General features: G+C 40.6%; 1 protein-coding gene across 7 annotated transcripts; it reads right to left on the bottom strand.

Moving 5' to 3' along the window:
- Positions 1-301: 301 nt before the first annotated feature.
- On the bottom strand, positions 302-24,975 carry ZBTB38 (zinc finger and BTB domain containing 38). 7 transcript variants are annotated; one of them, XM_072143378.1, is made up of 3 exons: positions 24,761-24,974; positions 24,383-24,527; positions 302-5,091 (listed from the first exon to the last, which is right to left on the bottom strand). In XM_072143378.1, exon 3 carries the CDS (start codon positions 5,069-5,071, stop codon positions 1,301-1,303), a length of 3,771 nt encoding a protein of 1,256 aa, XP_071999479.1. In that variant the 5' UTR covers positions 5,072-5,091; positions 24,383-24,527; positions 24,761-24,974; the 3' UTR covers positions 302-1,300. The 7 variants fall into 7 exon arrangements, with proteins under 7 accessions (XP_071999479.1, XP_071999486.1, XP_071999482.1 ...); XM_072143385.1 differs by lacking the exon at positions 24,383-24,527 and having other exon boundaries at positions 24,761-24,975; XM_072143381.1 differs by lacking the exon at positions 24,761-24,974 and having other exon boundaries at positions 24,267-24,748.
- Between the last annotated feature and the right edge of the window lie 2,272 nt (positions 24,976-27,247).

The following is a 27,247-nucleotide window of genomic DNA, read 5'->3' as shown; positions in this document are numbered from 1 at the left end:
AGGGTCCACTCATCAAAGTACGGGTCTTCTGGCTCCTAAATGGCTCCCTCTGTAATTACATAGGGAATCGTTTTTAGGCAGCCATCCATCCCCCACACCACTTTTAACCCTAATTTTTGGGGGTTAAAAGGGGGCATGACTACAGAATAGGGTCAGGGCTAAAATCTTTATAACAGGTGCCTTTCAAGACTATATATTCATGTATCCATTTCTTCATCTCACTGCGTTAAGCAACATGGATAAAAAGATGGAAGTTGAGAAAGGGAAAAAGTGATTAGGAAGGGAAATTACCAACCCAAAATGACAAGAGATTGACTTTATGCAGATAGCAATGTAACAGCTGGAATGCCAAAACTGATACACTGGGATTTTAGGATTCGCTAAAAAGTCTAAAAAAGTAGGTACATGTGAAATTGAACACAAACAATGCAATGAAAAAGAAATATCCTTTGGTTGCATAGATAAAATTATCTTCCATTCTTTCTAGTTCTTTCAGGCACAATCTCGAAAAACAATGTTGAAACATTATCAACGACTGATACAACACTGCAGAATGTTATAGTCTAAACAAAGCATCGACTAAGAAATGATGACAGATAGCTATTCCGTGTTAACAGTATCATTCACTAGAACATATTATGTGCGATTCTGATTTTGTAGATACACAAAGCTCTTTCTTTTGTCCCGGCTGCAGTGAGCTGTTTCCTAAATAATACACTAAATACAATATAAAATATACTGTACAGTTTATACTAAAGGTAGCATAATATATGGTATTCAAAGAAGCAGTCCACACTGTGGTACCCTATAGATCACAGCACTACCACATCAGAGGGGCTAGACGGTCAGCTGGGGGGGGGGCGACTGTGAGACCATCGTAGGAAAGTGCTATCATTTCGATGTGGTGCTACGGTTATCTCTATCCCACTATTATCCCACATCATTTTTACATATACAAAATTTAGGAAACCCCCGGATTTGGTTCACAATATAAGAGTGTAAATGGAGATTTCTATGTTTTTATGGACCCACAACATGGATACAGGAGAACACATTGACTGCTGCTTTAATAAACGTATATTATACTTTCATCCACACAGAAGGTGTTACCTGCTCTCAAAAATACATTATAAGCCATTGGTGCATGGATGTACAGCTCAGGAAAAATAACACCTATTAACACTAAACTTTTTTATTAACTTGAACTATTTTAACCATTTCTGCAGAGTTGTCCTCTGGCAGCAAGGGAGTTAACAAAATAGTTTGCACTGCTTCTATTGAAGTGTCCCATCTCAATCTTTTACGGGACAAACGGGGTCTCGAAACTAGTCATTGTCTTTAATTCAGTGAACGTCTTGGTATTCTCTTTTAAAGATGAATGATCCGAGTTCATGCTTTCCTCTAAGTTGTACTGTCTTGTTTTCCAGTGCTTCCAGCCCCTGGAGGCCTCCATAAGCACGTTGCTGTTTAATCCGGTCGGAGGAGGTGGCGCTGGACTCATGAAATGACTATCACTTTCTCCAATTTCATTTACATTCTCCACAAGACTTGCAGCATTGACATTCTGGGGGATTACTTCTGTTACACTGTTGTTAAAAGACAATAATGGAGCCTCGCAGTCATCATAGGAAGAGGAAAAACTTTCCGGCACATTCAGGGAACTTCTTTCTCCGACAAGATTGGATTTGTTGTTAGTGCTACTGGCAACATTACTCCAGCTTCCTATTTCGCCTGTAGACGGTGGAAAGTCTTTACGCTCCCTATGCTTTAGACCCTTGAGGTAGTGCTTTTTTTGGTGCATCCCAAGGGCTGCGGCAGTTTTGCAGACTTTAGAACAATGGAAACAAACATATCCCTTAACATTCTGTTCCGCTAAATGTTTTTGCTCGTGGTTCTTTTTAGTACAAAGGTATAGGAATTGCTGGGAGCAAAACTGACAGTCATAAGTTTTTTCTCTAGTGTGAATCCTCTCGTGTTTTTTCAGAATTTCTTGTAACATAAATGACTTGCTACAGTACTGACACGTAAAGTTCTTTACAGTCTGGTGGATGCGTTCGTGTTTGTTTAAATTCCCTGGGAAGGAGAAGCACTTTCCACAAGTCTTGCAGGGATAGGGCTTCTCCCCGGTGTGACAGCGCATATGCACTTTTAAAGTTGAAGGATTCCGAAAAGATTTTTGACACAATTCACAAAAGAAAGGTTTACTGTCCAGTTGCCACTGCGCTGTAGCCATTTCCACCCCATCAGTTTTCTCATGATCTTTAAAATCTTCAATTTCCAGAGGTTTCTCCTGTTGATCGTCCTGATCTTCTGCTTCCCCAGAAGAGTATTTTGTGTCTACTTCCTCAACATCTACGTTTACTTCACCTATTTCCTCCTCAGCAGGTCTACTTCTGCTATGTTTTTTCTTTTTCTTAAGTTTTCTAAATTTCTTAAAGTGCTTAGATTTCTTTTTAGGTTTATAGTTATAATAAGGTCGCCACGGTTTGTCAGACACATCCTGGTCACTGCCATCATCACACATCTCTTCCATTTGGACAGATTCAGATTTCCTAAGTCGATTGGAGCTCCTCTCTTTTTTGTCTTCATCAGAGTCTCTCCTTGATTTCTCTGGTTTGGATTCGGAATGCCTTGGTCTTCCATTTTTTCTGAAAAACAATGATGAACCCGAAATCTGTCTTTTTACCAAAGCTTCACTTCCAATTTTGACTGTGATCTGGCAGAGAGGAGCAATGCCACTGTTTACTAGGGTTCCAGGCAATGCCGGTTTTGCTATGTACGTTTCTGTTTTATTCCCTTCCCGAATAACACTTTTGTTCTTTTTATATGAAGTGGCGGGTTGTAAGTAGTCTCGCCTGTCCTGGTGTGATTCTTCTGCTCTGCTCTTTTCTGAATGTTCCTCTTCACTTGTGGTCGTTGACAGCATAGTTTCAACATTATTTCCCTGATACATATCTTCTCTTTCTGGTGATACAATAGTTCTACTGTGATTCCATCCGACTCCATTTGTTGTCGTACCTCCAGTCACAGCATTTCCATGCATTATCACAGAGGATACCCTACTGCTGTGCATAATCACCGAAGGTGCCGACTTGGTAGTGTTGATAACAGAAGGAATATTTTGATTATCAGTATAAGAAGAGCAGGCATCATCCTCGCCTTCTTTTGATGCAGAGTCTAAAACCTTGTTGGGAGTGCTTGAGTTTACAGCAGATAAAACATTTGCATTTTTATCACACTGTATTATATTAAAGGGCCAAGCGTCCTGGTTTGTGGTTGGAGCATTTTGTGATGTTGTGTCTATTGTGCAAGAAAAGCTTTCCTGGTTTTCCAAAGCAAATGGTTGAGAGATCATTGGATTTTGGACAACAGTGGTCATGTTAAATGAGTTCTGTCCCTGGAAGTGGATTCCAGATTGTTCTGTGGAGTCATTTGCAGAGCTATTCAAGGCTGCTCTTTTAGATTTCATTGGCAAGAGTCGATATAGTTTGTATGGGTAGATACTAGATTTGAGGCCTCTATTGTTTGCTTTACTTCCCACGCCTAATCTTGGATCAATTCCATGAGAAGATTTTTGATGGTTTTTTAGGATGTAATAAGTCATAAATGTTTCCAGGCAAAATATGCACTGATATCGCCGATCCCCTGTATGCCAAATTTCATGTTTAGTTCGATATTCTGCTAAGGCAAAAATTTTGCTGCAATAATGGCAAGGATAGGATTTCCTCCAAGAGTGGACATTTGAATGGCGTCGAAGACTTGAAAGTGTAACGTAATTTCTTTTGCACACAATACAAACATAGAATATTTTACCATCTACAATCTTCACAAAATGGTCTGTTGCAGCTGAAGAGCTATTGCCAAGCCCATTTTGGTCAGATACTCCATCAGTTGAGGTAACCTGTGAAAGGCTGTTGGGTAACCTCATATCTTTCTCTGTGTGGACCACTTTAAAACAGATTTGTTCATGCCTCTGTAGGCGTTTAAAATGTGCAAATTCTTTGCTACAGTTCTTGCAGCTTAATGTCTCATGAGGCCTTTTGGGAAGAGGATAAAGTGCATTTTCACAAAAAGACGGAGGGGCGGGTGGGTTACTTGGGGGAAGTGGCAGTAGGAGACTTTCATTTTCCTTTTGGCTATAGAAATCAGAAGGGTTGGCTGTTTGGTCTGTTGAGCGGGTAACATTGTTTGTTGCCGAACTACTCTGGGCTATAGTTTGGGGCATAAAACATTGAGGTTCTAGCACAGGCATGTTACCAGATGATGAAACTGGATCTTGGATCTTGGAAACTGTACATGGTGTTGTGCTTTCCCCATCCCGTAAAGGGCTGATCTTAGTGCTGTGATCAAACACAGAGTCTCTCTTGTATGGAGCATCACCCGGAGACACGGCATAAGAATGCTCGGCCAAGGTATTGACAGGCTCACCGTCACTGCAGACACCATTATCGCAATTATTCTTATTACTATCTTCTTCACAAGAGCCATTAGTCTTTTTAAAATTCGCTCTCAAGTCAAGAGGAGAAAATCCATTGACTTCCGTTTCTAGAATAGAGAATGCATTGGTTATTCTTGGTCCACTAGCAACAGCAGGGTCATCTCCCTTTTTATCTACAGTTTCTGATTTTAGGTTTTCTCCTCGATAAAATGCAGGCGGTAGGGTTCCCTCATTTTCGGTTGAGCATGTGATAGCTGAGCATTTTTTGGAAGTTTTTATATTTTCTAAAAATGTTATTCCCAGTTTTTTCCCTGCATCTGCGAGATCAGTAAGTGTCTCCCTTTTTTTAACAGCAATCTTAGAGCTGTAAATAAAATTCAGTATCTCTGTAAATGTGTCAGCTTTGAAGTCTGTAAGTTCCAAGACATGGCCTTGTATTAATATACTCTGGCTTCGGAACTGATTCCGAAAATAAAGACTTGAGGCAGCCAGTATATTCCTATGAGCCTTAAATTTGGTGTCTTCAACCACAATGGTGACATCACACAAGAAACCTTGCATACGCTGCTCATTTAGGTTACAGAGAAGAGTCTCTCCATGTAGACTATCTGCTAGGTCTTCCGAAGTACACATTCTCAATCAGGCATAGAAATCTGTGAAGACACAAAAGAAAATATATTTAGTTTCTATTACATTTATTACAGACATGTCATCTTTTAGTGGATTCCTAAATGAAATGTGGAATTTTAATTTCCAAAAAATCAATAACGAGCTTCTGCCTCTATAAATGTAACACAAGTTTGTAATGCATTGCCTGAAAATAATTAATCTGTTTACACATAAAAGCCTACACAGCTGCTTTTACGGATGGGTTGCATACATTCAATGCGTGGGACCAAATTTCTAAAAGCCAAATCCTACCGAGCTCAAGCACTCTAATTTCTATGTTCCATCAAATAGAGAGTAAAGGACCCGGTATTAATCCTTTTATTCACCTATTAAACTAGTACTTTTCGGGAATACTGTCAATAAAAGTTTTCTTATTTATTTATGGACAAATGATATTGTTCTTAGATTTTGGATAGAGTTTATGTTAATAAGATGGAATACAGAATGCAGTTGTCTTTACCTACCGTATATATTCGTGTATAAGCTGAGTTTTTCAGCACAAAAAATGTGCTGAAAAACCTCACCTAGGCTTATACACGAGTCGATAAAAAAACGTAATACTTAAAGTTAAATGACGTCATCAGCGGCAACAGCGCCGCATCATAGTGTGCCCCCGCCGGCAGATCGCATGGACGTGACTATGACGGCTAAAGAAGAAAGAAGAGAGAAGAGGAGCCGCCAGGAACTGCGCTGAGGATCGGGAGCCGCGCTGAGCATTGGGGGTGAGTAAGTATCGCAGGAGGGTGAGTATTAATTTTTTTTTTTTATGTGCTTGGCATACAGGGGGCTGGCTGTATACTACAGGGAGCTGGTTGTATATTACAGGGGGCTGGCTGTATACTACATGGGGGCTGGAATGCTGTATACTACACCCTCGGCTATTAGGGGTCTCGGCTTATACTCGGGTCGGCTTATACTCGAGTATAGTTCGCTGTGATATTAGTGTAATAATACATGAGCAATACATGTGTAAAATCTAGAAGGATCTCTAAAACAGATAAAGCTGGATTAAGAAACAATACAACTTTTTATTACATTTGTGTAAAAACATTTTTAAACAATTGATTTATGCTATTTTATACTACAGAGACTCATAGGGGAATCCTCATCTGGGCATTGACATTAACCACTTCCCGCAAATAGACATACCATTACGTCAGGCTTCTGGCACCAGCTCACAAGCAGAGACAGTACCAGAAGCAGTGTGTGTCAGCTGATAATCTATCCACATTCTCAGCTCACAGAACTAGATGGATCATAATGTGTCTGCTTAGAGAGTCCCTGCCCACACCCTGGAATCTTACACTGACCATCACTGTGTGTTAGGAGCTAAAACATCAATAGAACTGAGTAAAATTGTAATTTATTGTGTAGACATCACTGGGGGATTGAGATTTGAGAATTTTCTTTTGTGGGAAAGTCTTTTTACAGTTCCTAAAATGACATATTCCCATAGAAAAACCTAAGAAAGTTTAAAAAACACAAATACACCAAAAAACCCACATATTTGGTATTGTCGCGTCTGTAACAACCTGCACAATCATAATTGAACCCGCAAAGTGAACCCCATTTAAAAAGAAATTAAAACTTACAAAAACCCCTAAAAAATGCCCAAAAAAGACAAAACAAGATAAAAAGAACAACTCTTCACACAAAAAATAAGCCTTTAAGCAAATTAAAAATGTAAATAAATTTTTGCCTAGGAGAAGTTGGTGTGGCTAAAATAAACAAAATTTTCCCCCAATTAGTTATCAGTAAAATTAGGTGGAAAAAAGAAAAACTAAATAAATGAGGTACTGTATTCCTGGAATCCTGGTGACTCATAGAATAAAAGTAAAATATTATTTTATGGTAGGGTGAAAGGCCATAAAAAAAAAAAGAACTAAAATATCGTAACAAGAATTGATGATTTTCATTTCCTCCACCAAGAGTTAATAAAATCTCATCAATTAGCGATAGATGCCCCAAAATGATGTACCTCAAAAGGGCATTTAATATGGCAAAGAGTAAGCCACTATATACCGTATTCACATTTACAAAAAATTGTATAGCCTGTACAATGTGACACTGCAAATCTGTTCTGAATGGTGCTCTTTCCATTCTATGCCCGGCTGTGTGCCCATAAAGCAGTTTACCACCACATATGGTATATCAGTACAATCGGGGGAAAATAAGTGGAGCTTTTTGTCATTTAATTAATCCAATGTTAAATTGTTGGTCCAAAATGAATGTAATGTCCAAAAAAATAAAAAATTTTAGATTGCACCTCCATTTAGATTTAACCCCTGTAAAACACCTTAACTTTTCATATCAATAAAGCGATGAGAGACTTTGAATAGATTTAAATTGGTAAATTACCTAATACCCTGCCCCCCACACTTACACACATAATACAAAAACATGAGGTAAAGTGGCCAACCCCTTTAACTGCAAAATTCAAAGGTGTTTTATCCATGAAATTCCAATCAAATTTCCTGGTTCAACTGGAATTGGTATTTAAACAGTCCTCCTCATCATGCTGGTCACATTTTTACATCATGAGACCAAGATGTTGCCCAATTATTGATCAACATTGGGAGGCTTCAAGAAGGATGTTCTCAGGCGGAAGTAGCCATTGGGCTTAGAATATAATCAGCAGTTTGTAATAGAAATAGAGAGACTGGTAGAGTCATAGAAAGTCAAAGAAGTGGAAACCTTTGGCCACATCCAGCAATGATGACCACTTCATTGTGAACAAATTCCTGCCGAACCAGATGATGAATGCAACACAACTGTAGACATATTAAAGGGATATGAGAGGGACCCAAGTGTCACATAAGACCATTTTAAGCTGTCAGCGTGGTCCGAGTGCTAGACCACAAGGGTACCTGATGCACCACCGGGCACAAGCATCTTGCATGGGTGCATTTACACTGGGTGAAGGACCAATTGACCTGATTCACTGATGAAAGTCAATTCACACTGTACACAAAATAATTACCTTCAATATTAAGAACTCTATGCTACAGTCACTGTTGTCACCAAACAAGCCTTTGGTGGTGGTTTTACAGTGTGGGCAAGTGTGACTAGTTAACCAAAATGCTCTAAATTTGTGAATGGGACAGTGAAAAAGCCCATACTACTTGAAGAACATCATTAATCCAGTCATTGCACAGGACACAGGACTAACTTCACCTTAATGGAAGTCAATGCACCAGCTCATTGTGGTCACATCACCAGGGAAAGACTTCTGATGACTGGGCTAAATCAAATAGAGTGGCCTACACTTTCTCCAGACCTCAATCCCATTGTAAACCTATGCGATCAGCTGGGTCACCATATAGAGCTGTAACTCTGTACCTGAGAACCTCTAGGACCAGAGGGCCACCCATCAAGAAGAGTGGGATGCTGTCTCGGTGGCGAATTACTCTAATTGTGAACAGCTTTAGACTTTTTTGTGTGGGTAAAGCAAAAAGGAAAAACGAAAAAGATCCAGCTCACCAATCACGTAGTCTGCTTCCAGCGCACGGATACAAGAAGATCCCCATAGATTTAAGGCAAAGATGAAAGAATAGAAAAACCAGCGCTTCCGGAGACATTTGTGGTATAAAGATGAAAAAATTCTGTTCCTTTATTTGTTCCTCTTTAAAATCATGACACGGCAGTGTGCACATACAAGGATACACGGGGTAAATCCAAATTTTTTGTGTGGGTATACCCTTCACTATTGTTAGATATTAAATAATCCCCATCGCTTGCTTCTGCTTAAATGCCCTACTATCAAAATATAATATGGGAAACTATTTAAGTTTTCTATAAATTTCTCCCAAAAGCCTAATATCTCTCTCAAATAAAACCGTAAAGCAGACTAAATGCATACCAATGTTTATTGCTAATGGTACATAGTATAAAAATATTAGGTGGCCCATATGAGATGTAATAAACTTAAAACAAAATAGAACTCTAGAGCAGTGTGATCAAAGCTTTAGCAGTGACAGCTCTCAGGCACTTGTGTATCCCTTGGTGATTACTTCTGAGGACTTTGTTTATGACCTTTAGACATGGGTTGGAAATACTTCTGAGAATGACAAATACTTTGTGAATTAAAAAATCCTGTATTTCAAAATATGACCGAAATATTTTCTTCTGTAAAATGGGCACATGCAACATGCCCCATGGCCAGATTACGGACCATTAGGGGTGATCCACAGGGCAACTTAACCTAGCTAAACTTAGTTAAACTAAGGGATAAACTTTTGAAGGGAAAATTTCCTTACAGAGCTTGACAGACATTCCTGTCAGGATGGTTATGGATTTGATTGGACGGTTTAGTTGACTGTCATGACCTTTTAGATTAGGTATCCTGCATAGCCTCCAACCATTCCGGATTCGGCAGGATAGTCCCATTCTTTGGGTGCTGTCCTACCTTCCCAGGCGGTAGGGAGAATGTCCTGTGCTGTCCCTCAATGTCCCGGGAGACGAGACTAACCAATAGGAGAAGCTAATGCCCGCTGGCACCACCTCATCATATTGGAGCCCTGAGGAGAGGAGGAAACAGGATTGTAAGGGAATAATGGAAAGGTGAGTAAAGTTTTTTTGTTTAATAACCAGGAAGGGAAAGAAGTCATAATATAAATGAGCATGGAGGACAGGGGGTCACAATATTCAGAGGATTGAATAATAAGAAATACATCAGAGAGGGGGCATAATAAGGAAGAGGGCACAATAAGAGGGGGAGCAGATAAGGGGCATAATAAGGAAGGGAAGTAGATAAATGGGGAACAATAAAATGGGAGGGGGAGCAAAGACTGGTATAATAAGAGGTGGGGGCAGAGAAAGGGACCACAATAGGAGGGCAGGGGGAATAAGGCATTGTATAGGGTGAGAATATACTATGTAGTAATTATTATTATACTATTATTCTAGGTATTATACTGTGGGGTGAGATAAGGGCAACCCAGAGGTTGGGAGGTATGATCCAGGGGTGCCCCTAACATCTGCTAAGTGACTATAATTGTTTTTTTTTTTTTTTAGATTTTTGTTACTGCCTTTAATTGTAGGGATCAAATCCGTATTTATGATTGGATCTGTTATTTTGAGTTCCATTTCAGGTCCTACTTTGCTTACAAAGTTTGGTATTAGTTATACTCTTTGATTAAAGAGCCAATCATTTATTAAAGGCAGTGGCCATGTATTTCCACCTAAATGAAGTGTTTGTATTTATCTATAAAGTTATACTGGGTAATTCTATGTGTATGGTAAGGTCTATTGTCCTATGCAACTACGTTGAATTTTAGCTATAAAGATTTTGGTGTTTCTTTGTAACAGTCAAGACAGAGATTACTTTGATTCCTGCAGATTATCCCCCTTAAGAGTTGCAGTTAAAGAGAACCGTCATGTAAAATAATCCCCTAATCTAAATATATTTTCATAAACTACCATTAGAGAGCATTGCCTCTACCCCTTCATTGTCGTCTACATGCCTGTAAACCTAAGCAATGAGGTCCTAAAGCTGTATGCAAATGACCTGTGAAATGTCCAATGAGTCATTAGCATATTCAAGCTGTCCAGCTTATTCATGAGTGGGAGGTACAGCCACACCCCCAGTGCTTGACTGACAGCCTGTATAATGGTGTGAGGCTGTATAATGATGTGCTTCCTGGTGCTGGCGCCCCCTGCAGCCTGTGTGTGTATAGGAGAGATACAACAGCTCCAGGATGCAGCCATGTTATAGCAGAACATGTCAGGTACTTGTGTAGCTGATGTCTGTGTATGGGAGGATGCAGCATGTCAGCAGATGCAGCACACACACTAGCAATGCTTTACTATACATTACACACAGACATGAGCAGGGGGAGGAGAGGGGAGGGATAGCACGGGTGACATCACTGCCTCTGACCATGTGACCAGCCTCATTTACATAATAAAGAATAGATGATTTTATAATGATTAATGTATGAAATAACTAGATAAAGGCTGGGATGGGATCCTTGTGAGCTGCTCTAACAGGTAGAGGTGACAGAAATAGTGACACAGACCTGATGACAGGTGTCCTTTAATGCTAACTGCAGCATCTTGAGAAGTGGTTTCCTCCATCATGACAATCCTCCTGCACACTACCAAGACCAAGCAAACATCCACCTTGATCGTTCGCTTGGTTTTGGTGCAAAACTACTGCAGCTACCAGCTCGCATAGTTTTGGCATCTGGTCGGGAGGAGGCATAAGGATGCTGATTTATCCAGCGGCAACAGAGGCGTAGGACTACGATCATACACCAGAACGTGAGCGCTAGTGTATAATAAATCTCCCCCACTGAGTCAACCATAAACTTTCCTATATACCATAGTCAGGGTCCGGCGTAAGGGGGTGACAAACTGGACATTTGCCCAGGACCCCATGACCTAAAGGGGCCCCCTGCATGTGGAATTTTGTTGGCAAAGGATGTATTGCTCTTTTAACCCCTTAAGGACGCAGGGTATTTTCGCTGATTTCTCGCTCTCCATCTTCAAAAATCCATAACTTTTTCATTTTTCCGTGTACAGAGCTGTGTGAGGGCTTATTTTGTGCGTAACAAATTTTACTTTCCCATGATGTTATTTATTATTCCATGCCATGTAGTGGGAAGCCGCAAAAAAATTCCAAATGTGGAAAAATTGAAAAAAACTGCATGTGCGTCATGTTCTTGTGGCCTCAGTTTTTACGACTTTCACTCTGCGCTCCAAATAACACGCCTACTTTATTCTTTGGTTCGGTACGATCGCGGTGATACCAAATTTATATAGGTTTTATTGCGTTTTAATAAATTTTCAAAAATTAAACGAATGTGTACAAAAAAGAAAAAAAATTTTTTGCCATCTTCTGACGCTAATAACTTTTTCATACTTTGGCGCATGGAGATGTGTGAGGGGTCATTTTTTGCGAAATGAGCCGACGTTCTCATTGCTACCATTTTGAGGACTGTGCGACATTTGGATCATTTTTTATTACATTTTTTATGTCATCTAAAAAGGTGTAAAAGTCGCATTTTGGACATTTGGGCGCCATTTGCCGTTCCGGAGGTCACCGCCGCCCGTAACCGTTTTTATATTTTGATAGATCGGGCATTTTGGGACGCGGCGATACCTAATGTGTCTGTGATTTTTACTATTTATTATATTTTATATCAGTTCTAGGGAAAGGGGGGTGATTTGAACTTTTAATATTTTATTATTTTTTTACATTTTTTAAACTTTTTTTTTTCTCTTTTTTTCCACTGTTTCTTAGACCCTCTAGGGTACATTAACCCTAGATGGTCTGATCGCTCCTGCCATATACTGCAATACTACTGTATCGCAGTATATGGCATTTCTGCACACTATACATTACAATGAGCCACAGGCTCATTGTAATGCATGTGCAGAAGCCATGTATCCTCGGGTCAAACGAAGACCCGAGGCTACCATGGCAACCGATCGCCACGCGCCGCCAAATTTAAAGTGCCGCCGGCGACTTTGCCGGCGGCAAAGAAGAGGTTAACACCCGAGATCGGTGCAAGCACCGACCGCGGGTGATAGCGATGGGTCTTTGCTGCGATATGCAGCAAAGCCCATCACTGTATGAAGAAGGCTCAGCCCGTGAGCCTTCTTCATACAACCTTCACAGCTCCGTGGCGGATATATCCGTCACGGAGCGTGAAGGGGTTAATACCCCTTGGTTGAATGCTCGGGTGAAGATGCTTATAATCTATCTCCTGTCTGTACATCTATCTGTCTAGTTATCTATCTCCTATAATTTGTCTATTTCCTATCTATATATCTGTGTAGCTAACCATTTATCTATCTAGCCTTTTGTTTATTTATCTATCTATACATCTTCGATCTACCAATGTATCTGTATCCTATGTATTATATCTGTCTTCTTTCTATTATACCTAGCTATCTCCTATCTATTATCTATACATCTATCAACTGATCTTCTATCCCTATCTATTATTCATATCTATATATGATCTACTTTATATTTATGCATCTAAAAATCCTTCAATAATCTATATCATCTTTCATATTTATCTTCCATCACTAATCCACCTATTATCTGTCTATCTCCTATATAATTATCTTACAGTCCCATATTTCACATTGCCTTACCTACTGCTGTGTGTAATACAAAGTGTTATTATGGTGCAGGGATAAAGGAGCCTCTTACTGACTGTCACTGTTCATAAAATAGTTTTATTTTGGGTCCCCACTTTGAGTTTTGCCCAAAGCCCCACTTTGTCTAAAACCGTCCCTGCTGGCCATAATACAGTAGTCTTGAGTGAACTTGAGACCATTTATCCAACAGCTGAAGCTTGGCTCAAACATTATAGGATTCCTACATGCGGACCTTGTGAAGTTCTTGGACCAGAAACATGGGCAGAAAAGAGACCTAGTGTATCTTTTGTGGCCATGGTAGTCATCTCATGTACAAGGCCATGGAATCCACAGTTATGTACATGAGCCCATAGAAGAGAATGGAGGCATGTGCTAGCCACTGAAACACTGGGTAGCATATGTCCCAAATACACGGACAGTGACCCTAAACACAGCAGCAAATCTATAACATAATGCCTATAAAAGGTAAAGGAACACATGTTTTGTTTTGGCTTTGTTTTTTTTTTTCTGCTGGTCAGATGGCTCTTAGGAGTTTTACCTTTTTTAGTGATTTTGCAACTTTTTGAACAAAAGTTGTAAAACAAGTTGCAAACAGCTTTCCACTGCTTGGCCACAGCAGGTATTGATTTGTGACTTTCACATCTGGAATCAGGTTATGTATCGGGCACAAAAAAAATTTGCAAAAGTGCACAGGTGCCACAAAAAGTTCCCCAAAGTGTTGGAATGGCTCGATAACAACCCAGAGCCCAAACTAGTAGAAAAACTGAAATTGTGGAAAATAAATCAGTCTGCAAACTGGTTGTTGCAAACATCATTTTCCCCTGTAAAAGAGCTTTTGTCTATATTCACACATAGGGGCACATTTACTTACAAGGTCACTAGAGTTCACCAAGAGTGCGCTGTCCGTCTATAATGCTGCGTGCGGCGATTCACTAAGATCATGCACCAGAAATGATGAATGTGTCGCTTCCCCGCTCAGGTCCGACAGAATTCACCATCTTTTCTGTGGTGCACCTTTAACACAGGGCGCGCGACACAATTTGAAAGTTAAATATGGCGCTCAGTCCAAATCATTCGGATCGTCTGACGGAATACCTCCTAATTTGTGTCGCATGGAGGCCAGTGCAGCTGCGCCACAAAAGGGTCGCATGTGACGCAATCCCAGCGCAAGCACTTATTAAATACCTGTGCAGGCCGCTTTAGCCATGAAGAACATGAACAGTCCGATAAAAGTGCGTCGCAAAGCCCTTAGTAAATGAGCCCCATAACGTATGAATTGCATTTAGAAACACAATTCAAGTGCATCCCTAACACATTTAGACCTAAAAGGAACTAGAATAGCACATTTTGCATTGTTAACTGTCAAAACATGGGTTGTTAGTTCCCAAATGCAAGCGTATAGGCCTGAACCCATCTGTATTTGGTAGTAGCTCCTGTACGGTGCGCATGAAATGCATTTCAAAACACAATTCAAGTACAACGTGTGAACAAGGCCTTAGACGTAGTATTTCTCCTGCCATTCAGCCTGGCACAGTGCACCCTAGGGCTGGATTCACACACACGAATAGGAGGAAAGTGTCTAATAACAGAGTGAAAGAGGTTAGTGCCAGAGAAAACACATAAAAGAGAGGCCCATAGATGGGCAGTGCCTGCTGAGATGATGAAGAAGGCTGCCATGTCATGCCACACTTCCTGACTGCATACAATAAGGAAGGCTGAAATCTGAGAAGTGGAGCGCTCACTATAAGATGTGCAACCTCCCTGATAACATATGGACTGCACATATATATGATACAGACACAAGCAGCAGGTCCATATAGAGCACAGCCCTCCATCTATAGACAGGGCTCTCCATCTGCCAAGCAGTACTGCACCATGGTATATGCTCAGCTATACAATAATACAACTCTACAAGCTGCTCATGTGCAAAACTTATCTGAGGCATCTAGAATACAAGTCCAGCACAGAAGTGGATAGAGCCATAGCCTCCTCAGTGCCTGGACTTAGCTGTGACCCATAGGATGCCATATGTATGGTGGGACAAGGCCATGCTGCGCACTTACCTCTGTGCACTGCAGCCGGGGATGTTTACAAGCAGTGAGGTGCACGCACTGTAAGGAGCTTGTCGCTGCTGTTCTCTGCCAGCAGATGGCGCTGCAGCACTGACTGTACTGAGAAGCAATGGCTCCTCCCTGCTGCACGGTGACCTAATGGCAGTGACATCCCTGCTGCGGGGAGACATGGTGTGGGCCTGGTGACGGCCTTATAATGCCTCACACAGCAGGGAGGAAGACAAGTAGTAACCCAGAACTAGCAGTCACATGTATTTCTACATTAACTATTATGGAGGATTCAAATTCCTCCCAATTTTGGGGTGGATTTATGAAAATGAGTGCAAAATTAATGAGGCTATTAATGAGGGCATGAGAGCTCTAGTTTACCATAATCATCCTCTACACCGCTGGCAGGCCCTAATACAGGGACCCCCACCCCACCAGGGGCACATCGAGACTGCCATGGACCCTGGGCTGTATGAATATTATATCCCCTACAAGTCTGATATCACTTCCTACATATAATTCACTTCCTACATGTGGTACTAAAATCAAGCTTTTTGGGGAATGGAGGATGTGTCCCTTCTGCCTGTCTTTAATCTGCAGTTTCAGGACCTTTGGAGGACCTTCAAAGGTCCTGAAATGGCTGTTGTGTACATGTGTATTGAGAGAAGGAACAGCTGTACGAGGATTTCATGGATGAAGGTCCTTCTGGCTACCAGGCTCCTTTAAAGAGGACCTGTCACCTAAATTTTCGGCACTAGGAGCTGCTTACTGAAGTAAGCAGCTCCTAGTGCTTGATCAAACGCCGTTAGAGTGAAACCTCCGGTAACGCTATCAAACACTGCAGCGGGATACAGTGTAATCATCGGACATCTTGCAAAGCTGTCCGATGTATGCATGAGGGGGCGGTCCGAGGCGCTGCCTCTTCCCCGGACCGCCCCGTTAGCTCCATAGGCAGGCACCCAAACCCCGCCCCCTCATGAGTACGTCCTACAGCTTTGCGAGATGTCCGACAATTACATTGTACGGTAACGCTATCACTCTAACACTGCGGCGTTTGATCAAGCACTAGGAGCTGCTTACTTTAGTAACATCTCCTAGTGCCGATAAATGGGGTGACAGGTCCTCTTTAACATCTATCAAGTCTTGAGCCCCTCAGGCTCATTTGCATAGAATCTTTCATCCTGGTCATAGATGCCCTTTAAATTGGTTCTCCATGAATCTGGAAAACCCCTAGGGCAGTGATGGCGAACCTTTTGGAGACAGAGTGCCCAAGCTACAACCAAAACCCACATATATGTCTCAAAGTGCCAACATGACAATGTAAGCAGTAACTTATTGACCCCTGCTATATCACCGGTTTTAATCGTATTGGCGTCCTGAGTTCACCAATACAATAGAAAGATGATGGAGAAAATTGGATTAGTAGCTTTTCTACAGGATCACCTGAATAGGAAGAATCAGGGAATCCAGAGCCGGAGCTCCAATGACAATCTATCTCTATCCACACCTTCCCGTTCCTCCTGTAGTTCTGGCAGCCAAGGATGTTGCTTTAAAATAGTTCTGAGCATGGCACGTCCTGGTCTGCATTGGACCACAGGAGAAAGCCTTGAGTCCTATCTGGCAAACTCTGTGTTGGCCTGGGTGCCCACAGAAAGGGGTCTGAGTGCCACCTCTGGCACCCTTGCCATAGGTTTGCCACCGCTGCCCTAGGGGGTTCCCAAGTCACTCAAGTATTTTTTTCAGGCCTGCACCCAGACGGAAGTCCCAGGAGATCTAAGGATCTGTTTCAGGCAAATGAATGGCCTCCTCAGACTAGGTGACAACAAAGTAAGCAACGTCCCCTGGTAAATGGTCTGACAATATAGATTTCACTGTAGGAAAATTCCTTGTGTAGGTGCTCTGATAAAGGACCCAATACCTTAGACCAGTGATTGGCGAACCTTTTGGAGACCAAGTGCCCAAACTAGATCCAAACCTTCTTATTTAAATGAAAAGTGCCAACATTGTAATTTAAGTGGTAAATTGTAAATTAAGTGGTTAATCTGTTTTGTCAAGGCTTTTAATTGTATCAGCGTCCCTGAGGACACCAAAACAGTTGCAAGAAAGAGGAGAAATTCATATTATCATTGTAGATTCCTTCCAGGGCCCCCTTAAACAGGAAGAATTGCGGGGTCCAGAACAGGAGCTGCAATAATAACACAGCCTTGTCTGCCCCTCCTTGCTCCTCCTGTTGTCCCAGGCAGCTAAGGATGTGTAGCTTTAAAATAGCACTGATCACAGCATGTCCTAGGTGGCCAGGGACTGCAGGAGGTTTGAGTCCTGTCTGGAAACTCTGTGCTGAGGTGATGGCCTGGGTGCCCACAAGGAGTGCTCCGAGTGCCACCTCTGGCACCCGTGCCATAGGTTCGCCACCACTGCCTTAGACCATGTAATGTTTTAATTCCAGTCACACAGTTGCAAAACTTATTGGAAATTTGCAGCAAACACAATGTAACATTTCGGTCAGACACAGTTTTCCAGCAGAATACTGCATAAACGTAGTGGTATAGCAACAAAGCAACACAGGAGTGGGGTGAATACTTTAATTTATTCCACCACCAATCTGGTATTAATGAATGTATCCTAAATAATATCTGCTGCAGATAAATAATGTGAACAAGGAAAACTAAAATACAGGCGGTACCCTACTTAAAGGAAACCTACCATTTCAGATCGTCGGTGTAAGCTGTAAACACCGAGCACCAGCTCAGGGTGAGCTGGTGCCGGTGCTTAGTTTCGTTAGTGTTATAAACCGCGGTATCGCGGTTTTAACACTTTTTAAACTTTATAGCAGAAACTGCTTCGGCGCTGCGTGCGCACGATCGATTTCCTACATAGGAAATGCCGCAGGCGTTGCACGCGCACGGTAGCGCGCAGCGCCGAAGCAGTTTCTGCTATAAAGTTTAAAAAGTGTTAAAACCGCGATACCGCGGTTTATAACACTAACAAAACTAAGCACCGGCACCAGCTCACCCTGAGTTGGTGCTCGGTGTTTACAGCTTACACCGACGATCTGAAATGGTAGGTTTCCTTTAAGAACACCGGACTTACAGGCGACCCCTAGTTACAAACGGACTTCTGGTAATTGGTAATTTACTGTACTTTACACCTAGACTACAATAAACAGCTATAACAGTTATTAAAGGTGTCTGTAATGAAGCTTTATTGTTAATCCTGGTTCTTATAACAATCCAACATTTTAAAAATCCAATTGTCACAGAGATAAAAAAAAATTGTCTGGGGTTACAATTATAAAATATACAGTTCTGACTTACATACAAATTCAACTTAAGAACAAACCTAAGGAACCTATCTTGTATGTAACCCGGGGACTACCTGTAGTCTACAGACATCCTATAAGCAATGATGCAAATATCACTTACATTTATCTGCAATCGTCAGAAGAAATTGAGATTTAGAAGCAGCTCGTAGCGACTCTCTCCATATATGGCAAGTATATATCAGCTATATACAGGAGCAATGGCTTCCAGTTTAGACTATAGAATTACCGGCCTGCTATCAGCCGAGTCAGGCCGCAGTAAGTGAATCTGTGAATTTGGCATCTACCCAGATTGCTGAGATCAGCCTTGCAAAATATGACTGACCCACTTCCTGTCTTCTCAGAACAAGCTGTCTTGTTAATATAAAATATATTTCATTTTGGAATGGCTGCTATCTTCTGTGACAGTCATCTAGGAGTCAGATACAATCCCTTGTATGACACCCAGTTTCGTGACATGTATATTTTATGACACGTATCACTAAATTAGCCATCTGCTCACTATCTACGTTCTTACAAAGTAGCTGTACGGCAGGGCTGAAAGTAAAATGCTGTCTTCTTAAAGAGGTTATCCATGTTTCTACTACTAAAGATAGTAGAGTCAGGTATTATTTGAAAGATGTTAAAGGAAATCTATCACCAGGATCTAAGATTGTAAACCAAGCACACCTACATTCTGGTGGCAATTCTTTTAGCTTCTTGTGCTCTTGTGCGCCGCAAATGGGGAAAAGATAGAGCATAATGTGTGCTGCTGTACAGTGCTGTTTTCTATGGAGAGTGGAGGGGTCACCCCTCCTTCTCTACAGCCTGGTGGGTATATATGTGTGTGAATTTAAAGCACTTATTTTCCAACAGTTGGTGGGATTTCCCTGATTTTCTTCAGTCTTTTCCAGACTAAAATGTAACATGAGTTTATATAAACCACACTTAAATGCTTAGATTTTTTGGTAGGATTGAGATGGTTCTGTGACCTAGTCTTAACTGGCAACCAAAAGTGAATAGTAGGAAATAGTTTTTTTCACAACAAGTGTAAAGGGGTTGGCCTAGGACACATTATACATGCACCCACTAGCCTTTTAAATGTCTATAGAGCCACTGGTCTATTAAATTTTTAGACTCAGAAGGCAATGGGGACTGGAAGACACGTAGCCCACAGGGGAGGGGGAAAAAGAAGCCTAAAGTCATGCTGAACGGAAAAGGTAAAGCATCGGGACAACCAGCACTACAACAGATGCTTGGTTTACACCTAAGATCTATGCCTTTTTATACTTTGTTTCAGTCTTTTATTTTCTAATAAATTCAATCAGCAAAAAAAAAAAAGTCATGTCTTTTATCATTTCATCATCTGCAAATTGCTTAGGAACGTGTCTCTTTTGATCCTCTTATGGGTGAAGTTTGCATGGATTGTGGTATTTTGGAACATAAATTTCATAATATACTGTATTTCCATTAACAAATAAAATGTTTTTTTCACCAATGGAAATTTTTTTGGCCGTATACACAGAATAACCGGTAGAGGAAAAGGTAAAGTGGACTAAAAGACACAACTAATGTTGAACAATGAATCAGACATTGGATAGAGGGTATCTAGAAATGGCATATTAGGTGGTGGAATTTGGTGTTGGAATAATTCACCATTCACCTGGCTTGTATTTGCACAACTTTGACAGATGAACATTAACTGAAAATTTGCATGGCCATTGGACAGCTGCATATGATGTGTTTCCCCTAATGATAGTCAATAGAAGAAGAATTGTTGAGGGTCGAGATGAGCCACCACCATTGGTATCTGGCGGCTTCTTTCCCCAACAAGAGCACATGCATAGCTCACATGTGTCTGTGGTTGCTGTGAATAATGGCTGATCAGCTTCACAAAGAGAAAATTACGGGCAGCTGTGTGAACTGTGTCTTGGATTTCACAGAGATTGATAACTGAAGGACAGTAAGTAACTAATAGGCTGCTGTAATCATGCAATTCGTGGGAAAGCTGAAAAGACGGGCAAAGGCCTAAAGTTGGCTATTTACAACCATAAACTCCTGGTAGAAATTTGCTTGGCCGGCAGTTATCTCTACTGAGCTGGAACAAGATAAACTGTTGCCAAACTTGTCCCATCACTCCTCGGAACAATAGAAGCAAACCTTGTTTTCACCACGTGAAAATGTCAGGAACCATTGTGTTTTTTCCCCTTCTCATAGTAAACCGATTTTCATTTTTCTTTTGTTTATAAAAAATGCGGTCAGATCCTTGAAAAAAAAAATAATATTTTTTTCCATCATCTATTCGTATGATATGAACTACTGATAGTGTAGTGGAGATTCATATCTCCCAAACACAGCTCAGTCATTGTCCTGGTATTTGCATTTGGGCAAAACCTTGCATTGTGTTTGATCATTTTAGTATAATAAAAGATCAATGTTTAACTATTTGGATCAGTATATACAGATGATAAGAACTTGAAAGGAAAATGATCAATAATTGATGGATATCTGCTAGAAATACCAAGTCTGATATAATCTATACATAAATACATACTAGGCAAATTCACATTGTACTATTACCGTGTAAATAAATCCCATACAGAACATGTCATCTTATACAGATACACATATTTAGTTGTGCAGCCCCCTTCCATCCAAGCATCTCATGCAGCCTAATGTATTACGCAGAAAGTAAAACCAAATCTTATCTGGCTCCTTCCGATGCATACATTATTTATTACTTGACTAGGTATTGTTTTAATCCATATTATGAAAAGAAAAATTTTCAGATCACTAGAGGATTTCTAAGCAGCTGACGTCCCCCGGGGAATTAAAGGGTTAATTCGATTGTACTTAGCGACCTTGACTATTTACTGGTAACATGTTCTAAACACTTCCATAGCAGCGACTCGCTGCACAACGTTCAATGTGTCAGCAGGTTTATTTTTTTGTCCTCGTTCAGCCATTTTGCAGCAGGTTATATAAAGTGGCTTTAAAATGGTTGCTGCAGTTTTTTTGGGAAATCGAATCGAAGCTACTGAGTCATAGAGACTGACGTATCTGTGTCTGTGTATCCTCGGTTAATATCATAATCAGAAAATGATTATTAACACAGCTTGAAGGTCAAATGACTATTTTTAACTCTGACAGAACTTAGGCGTACGTTTACCTGGATTATAATAATCATTGGTGCAAGATCAAGATTAGCAATGAAAATGTTCTCTTTAGTAAATAAAACAGAGGCTACGAGGCTTTAGAAACGTCGGTGTTAACTACCACAGGCCGCCTATTTCTTCTTTTACTTCCTGGCAGCCATTTTGTGGTTTGCAAACTAACTCAAAATGGCTGTAGCTTCGAGTCTTTGTTCTTTTGTCTACCGCAGACCGCAGCGCATAGACTTTAGAGAATACAGTCGAGAAATTAGATTCAGATGTTGTTTAGTATATTAGAATAGGGACATTTATGTCAAATAAAAGCCTTATCAGGGTCTGTCAGTGTCTATCCGCTTCAGTTGTTCTTTGCAGCCTCTATGCAGCGTTAGTTCCTAGCAACACTCAACCGTCTGGCAGAAAAAGTGTTAAATTGTGTTTACTAGCCAGCGGACACTATGCCGCTTTTTTAATGTATTGTTGATTCGCATATACTAGTGTAGGAACATATTATGCATCTATTAGGAAGCTACGGCTACACTTGAGAATGCACAGCACGCAGCTTTGTCTGCACACGGATGAAAACAATAAATCATTTCCCAGAAGAGAAAACAACAAGCAGAAAAAGAGAAGAATATGCCTTCTGTTGAAAGCATTTGCTACTTGCCTGGTGGAAATTTTTTCTAGAAATAACATTATCTTCCCCCAGTGTTAAAATCATTTAGCGAAAATTTTTCCGTTGCCACAGTAACAAGGCAAGGGCCCAGTCTAGAGAGATCATCACGAATGCAGAATCTCGGTCTTAAAGGAGCTTCGCAGCAAATACGCACACACAGCAAGACAAGGAATGTGGGGGAAAAAAAAAAGAAACAGAAAAACACCCTGTTCTGTCCGGATTTGGATTCACAACATCGAATCATCCTGTGTCAGTCTAGCTATTAACCCTTCCACCACCACAGCGGCCTTTGCAGGCCTCAAAAAGTGATTCAGCAAATGGGGGCAGTGTTATGCATTGCACAACAAGGCAAAACAAGAAACAGCCTTGAACAAAAAGCGTCTATGAAAATCAAAAAAAAATTTTTTATACAAGAATGAGGCGCAAACGTCCTTGAAAGGGAAAAAAAATGTCATGATAATACGCTTTCATACGGATTTTCTACGTAGCAAATAATAAGCAAGGGGTTACTGTCACATTAAGGCCTCACTTGATCTTTTTTACTTGACTCTTTTAATAATAAAAGGGAACGGCTCAGATCTGTTTCGATTTATACAGCTCAGCTCATTAAAATATCTTGCTCTAGTTTTTTTTTTTTATTAAATTTGACGTTGTATTCTGAACAATAGGCAATCCAATATGTAACCGGAGAGCAGTGAACAGTTAACATGTGTAACAAGCCATCCGCCATACTGTGCCATCCGACATACACCTTTCACACAGAAATTAATTTTCTGCAACCGAGCGAGAGATGAGGTGCCTAGAGGTCATTTACATAAAATCTATTTCTTAAAGGCAGATGGCATCTTGTTAAATCAGCATCGGTAACTGATACAGCCAAAAAGATCGCCTATGCTGTGACACAATACTGCTTCACGTATGTCTAAGAACGTATAGCAATCTACCTATATCCTGTCTTAGATTTGAGTTTTCATTAAAATTAGACATATTCAGACTTGGCGCTGTTTGTGCGTACGAGAACGACAACAACATGCACTTTCAACCTACCTCTACGAACCATTTAAGGGACTGTTAACACATAAAATACTTTCAGTCTTCCTGTGTGTTGCGCAGTTAGGGAAGAATCAAAAAATAAACCTTTTTTTATTCGGTCCACGCTTCATGGGTATGAAGAGCTGTCGTTGGGAAAATCAGCTGTACAGCAGCTCGGACGGCTGACATTCACGAGAAGTGGATTTTCCATTAGGGAACGGATCTCCGTAGCAATGATAATCCACCTCCGGGTTTTCTTCATGCTGTGTCCCATTGATCGGCAGCTTTGTATAAATAACGGCAGGACTGACCACTGCAAAGGGCCACTTCTCTGTTCCCCTGGAGAACCAAGCATTTACCCATAACTTCCGCATGTACGAGGCAAGCTACAGTGCTATGCAGGAGTTAAAAATAGATTTTTTTTCCATTCCTCCTACCTGCATTGCAAGCATATTAGTTTTCAAGCGGTTTAATTTGATATTCACATTAATTAACAATACAGCATACATTATTTAGCTGGGTAAATACAGGACAGGATTAATACCATCACGCAGCCGTTCACAGATCTTTTTTTTTTTTTATAAGCTTATATTGTTGCATGAGATGACGGTTATAATGCCGGCTGTAAAAGGGGGTGATGCAATGTGGAAGTGAGAAGACAGGAGGTGCAGTATGTTATGTCAGGCTGAGTATTTACATACTGACAGCAGCGTATAATGGATTCGGAAGCATAGCATGCAGAATAGGAGGCATTAATCCTTGCTGCCATTTCAGCCTTGCAAGAGATGCATTCTGCAGCAACGCTTAGGAAGAAGGATAGAAGCCAGCTCACCTTAAACGCAGTAAGCAACTAATGATGTGGATGACCGGCAAGCCATCGGAAGATCCGGATTGAGGAACAGAAAGCAAGAAATGCAAAAATAATAATAATAAAAAATGAACAACAACCTTTTGACTCAGCTGCTTGTTCCCCAGATGTTAGGTGACAGGCTTCTGAAAGATACCAGCTTCGTCGCCTTGTACAGCTGTGCGTATGACCATTCCGGGGCTGATGCTGGGTGCACACATATTATGTATGACATCCTTCTTCAATCTGCAAAATAAACCCTACTGCTTGAGCATGTTCTTTGGGAAAGGGTACTGTCCTCTTCAGGCAGGCTTCACAACAACGCCCTGCATTCGGAATCATTTGCTGCCTTTTTGTTTTAGTTGTTTTGAAAGCAGCAGTTTAAGTTTTATTAAAAGCAATATCCTTTCCACAGTTTGCAAGCCACAGAGATCCAGTCATCTGACCGGCTAATTGTATTTAGGCAACACCCTACTTACCACAGGCTCGGCAAGTGCTAAATATATCAGCATTACAGCTGCTCAGTCGCACAGGAAAATACGTACTAAAGAATTGTTATTTCCTCTTGTGATAAAAAAAAAACAACAACGATTTCTTCAGAACTGGATTCTGCTCAAACATTAAGTAATCCATTGCAGTTTTTTTTTTTCGCTTGCATAATCCGAGTACTCTGACCCACATAATGCAAACAAGTCATAGCCGAACACATACTAAACTGTACGCACCTACTGCCTGTGTATTAACTGTCTGGCTGCCTGCTCTGCATATTTTACTGCACTGTGACCATGAGTTAGTGACGGCAGGAGGAAGAGAATAGATCCTTTCACGGGATTATACAGGAGATAATACTATAATACGTTAGTTTTATGCGGTTGGCAGTAAGAATGTTTCCATTGTACGCCACATTCAATGCTTTTAAAGAGATAGGCATAGTAATAATATTTTGACAGTTTTCACTTCAACATTTGAAATGGTCAAATATCAATACAAACAGATTTTTTTTTTGGTAATTAAAGTGGTTCTGTCACCCATACATACCTAAGAATATCCACTGGAATCCCCCTGATATCCCAGTAGGTGGCAATGGGGCTACAAAGTAAGACAATTATATATACAATGAAAGCTTTTCTTTTGACAGTATAGCTGACCAGATTCAGAGACCTTTATAAGTAAATGACTTGTTGGGTCACAGCAGTGTGAAACGTAATGGGGCTTATTTACTAAAGGTCCGTGGACGCACTCCGTCGGACTTTCCGACGTTTTCAGGTTTTGCACGGCTGTGACAGGTATTTAATAGGGGATTGTGTCGCACACAATTAGATTTTGGCGCGGCTGCGCTGACTTTCTTGTGACAGAAATCGGGGGGTGGGCCATCTGGCGATCTAACTTACATGCACCAGGAAGCAGAAAGTGAACTCCAGCGGACCTGAGCGGGAAAGCGAGGATTTTGGGCGCACAATCTTAGTGAATCGCAGCACAGTGCATGATCGTCGGACAATGAACTTTCTGTGAAGTAAATGTGCCCCAATGTATTCATTATCACCTCACCAGCACAGTCCTGCTCATCGGTATGAAGTTTAAGTACATAATGTAGAATATCTTCTGAAAATAATAAATCAAGTAAAACAGTTTTTTTGTGTTAAATATAAAAGAGCAAATGCTAAACAATAATTTAAAACTATAAAAAAAATTGGATGGAAAAATGGAAAAACCTAAAGCTTGCTGTGAGACTGGTATTGGCACCCTTTACATTAAATCAGTATGGAAACACATTTTGACCTGACTGTGGTAATCTACATATCAGCATCACCAGTGATTAATTGTCGATGGCCATGTGACGTGAATTAGCCAATGAATGATGTGTTTTTAAAAACCTCTTTCTTTGTAATCATGGTGGAATTATTCATAAAACCTTCTGTAGTGTATATGACCATCTCCAAAGACTTTGGTATCCCAGTTATAACAGTTCGCAATGCTATTAAGAAGATTGCCAAGCATGGAACCGTCCAGAACCTCCCTGAATGTGGGAGAAAGAGTAAAATTTACAAGAATTGTGGTAAAAACTCCACATCAGTCATGAAGGCCAACCTGGAACTATCTAACTAAACACTAGTCAAGCAGAGCTTTATGGGCTTAGGCCAAGTAAGAAACTATTGCTGAAGAAAAGAAATAAAAAGGAACGACTGATCTTTGCCAAAGAGTACCTTGACAAACCACAATCTTTATGATGTCTATGGACAGCTGAAACAGATGTATTTGTAGTCACTTAAACATGTCCTCATGAGAAAAGTCAAAGTACCTACAAATCCTTTCCACCACAAGAACCTCCCCAAGATATAGACTAACCCCTTATCCCACCAATAGGAACCATATTGTGACTATAGAAAATGGGACAGAGAGGTGTGACCAGAGCGGGATATAAACTTGGCTCTTCATTGCTCCCGAAAATTTCAAAAGACCATACCTAGCTAGCTAACTTCCAACCACAAGGAGCGCACTCGGTTCAAAATACTATAAAAACCAACACAAGACTTTATTGATAAAAAAACAACACATAAAGTACTGCATATCCATTTTTGTACTTGATTCTTCTCTTTATAGTATCGACGTAAAGGTATAGCAGATGGCAACCACTCGGACAACCCCAGTGTCATCCTTAATTCTAGGAATTCATATATAAACATACATGTTAATACATAGAACTAAAATAATTTTTTAAAAAAAGGAAAAAAAGATGAGATAAAAAACAAACGGAGAGAGACTATGAGGCTGGTTCTGTCAATCATTACCACTCAAGGTGGATCCCAACTATCAAAATCTGCCCATTTCAATACAAAATGACACAAATCAGGATTCATCTATGTCTAACACAAAAAAGTAACTCCAACCAGATATATCAGAGGCCAATCCCAATCACCAAATTTCCATTGACTGCCATAGATGTAAAAACGTGATTTTATAGAAAT

The sequence above is a fragment of the Engystomops pustulosus genome, chromosome 3, assembly GCF_040894005.1.
Source record: "Engystomops pustulosus chromosome 3, aEngPut4.maternal, whole genome shotgun sequence".
Classification (NCBI taxonomy): domain Eukaryota; kingdom Metazoa; phylum Chordata; class Amphibia; order Anura; family Leptodactylidae; genus Engystomops; species Engystomops pustulosus.
This window is presented reverse-complemented; position numbering and strand designations above follow the sequence as displayed.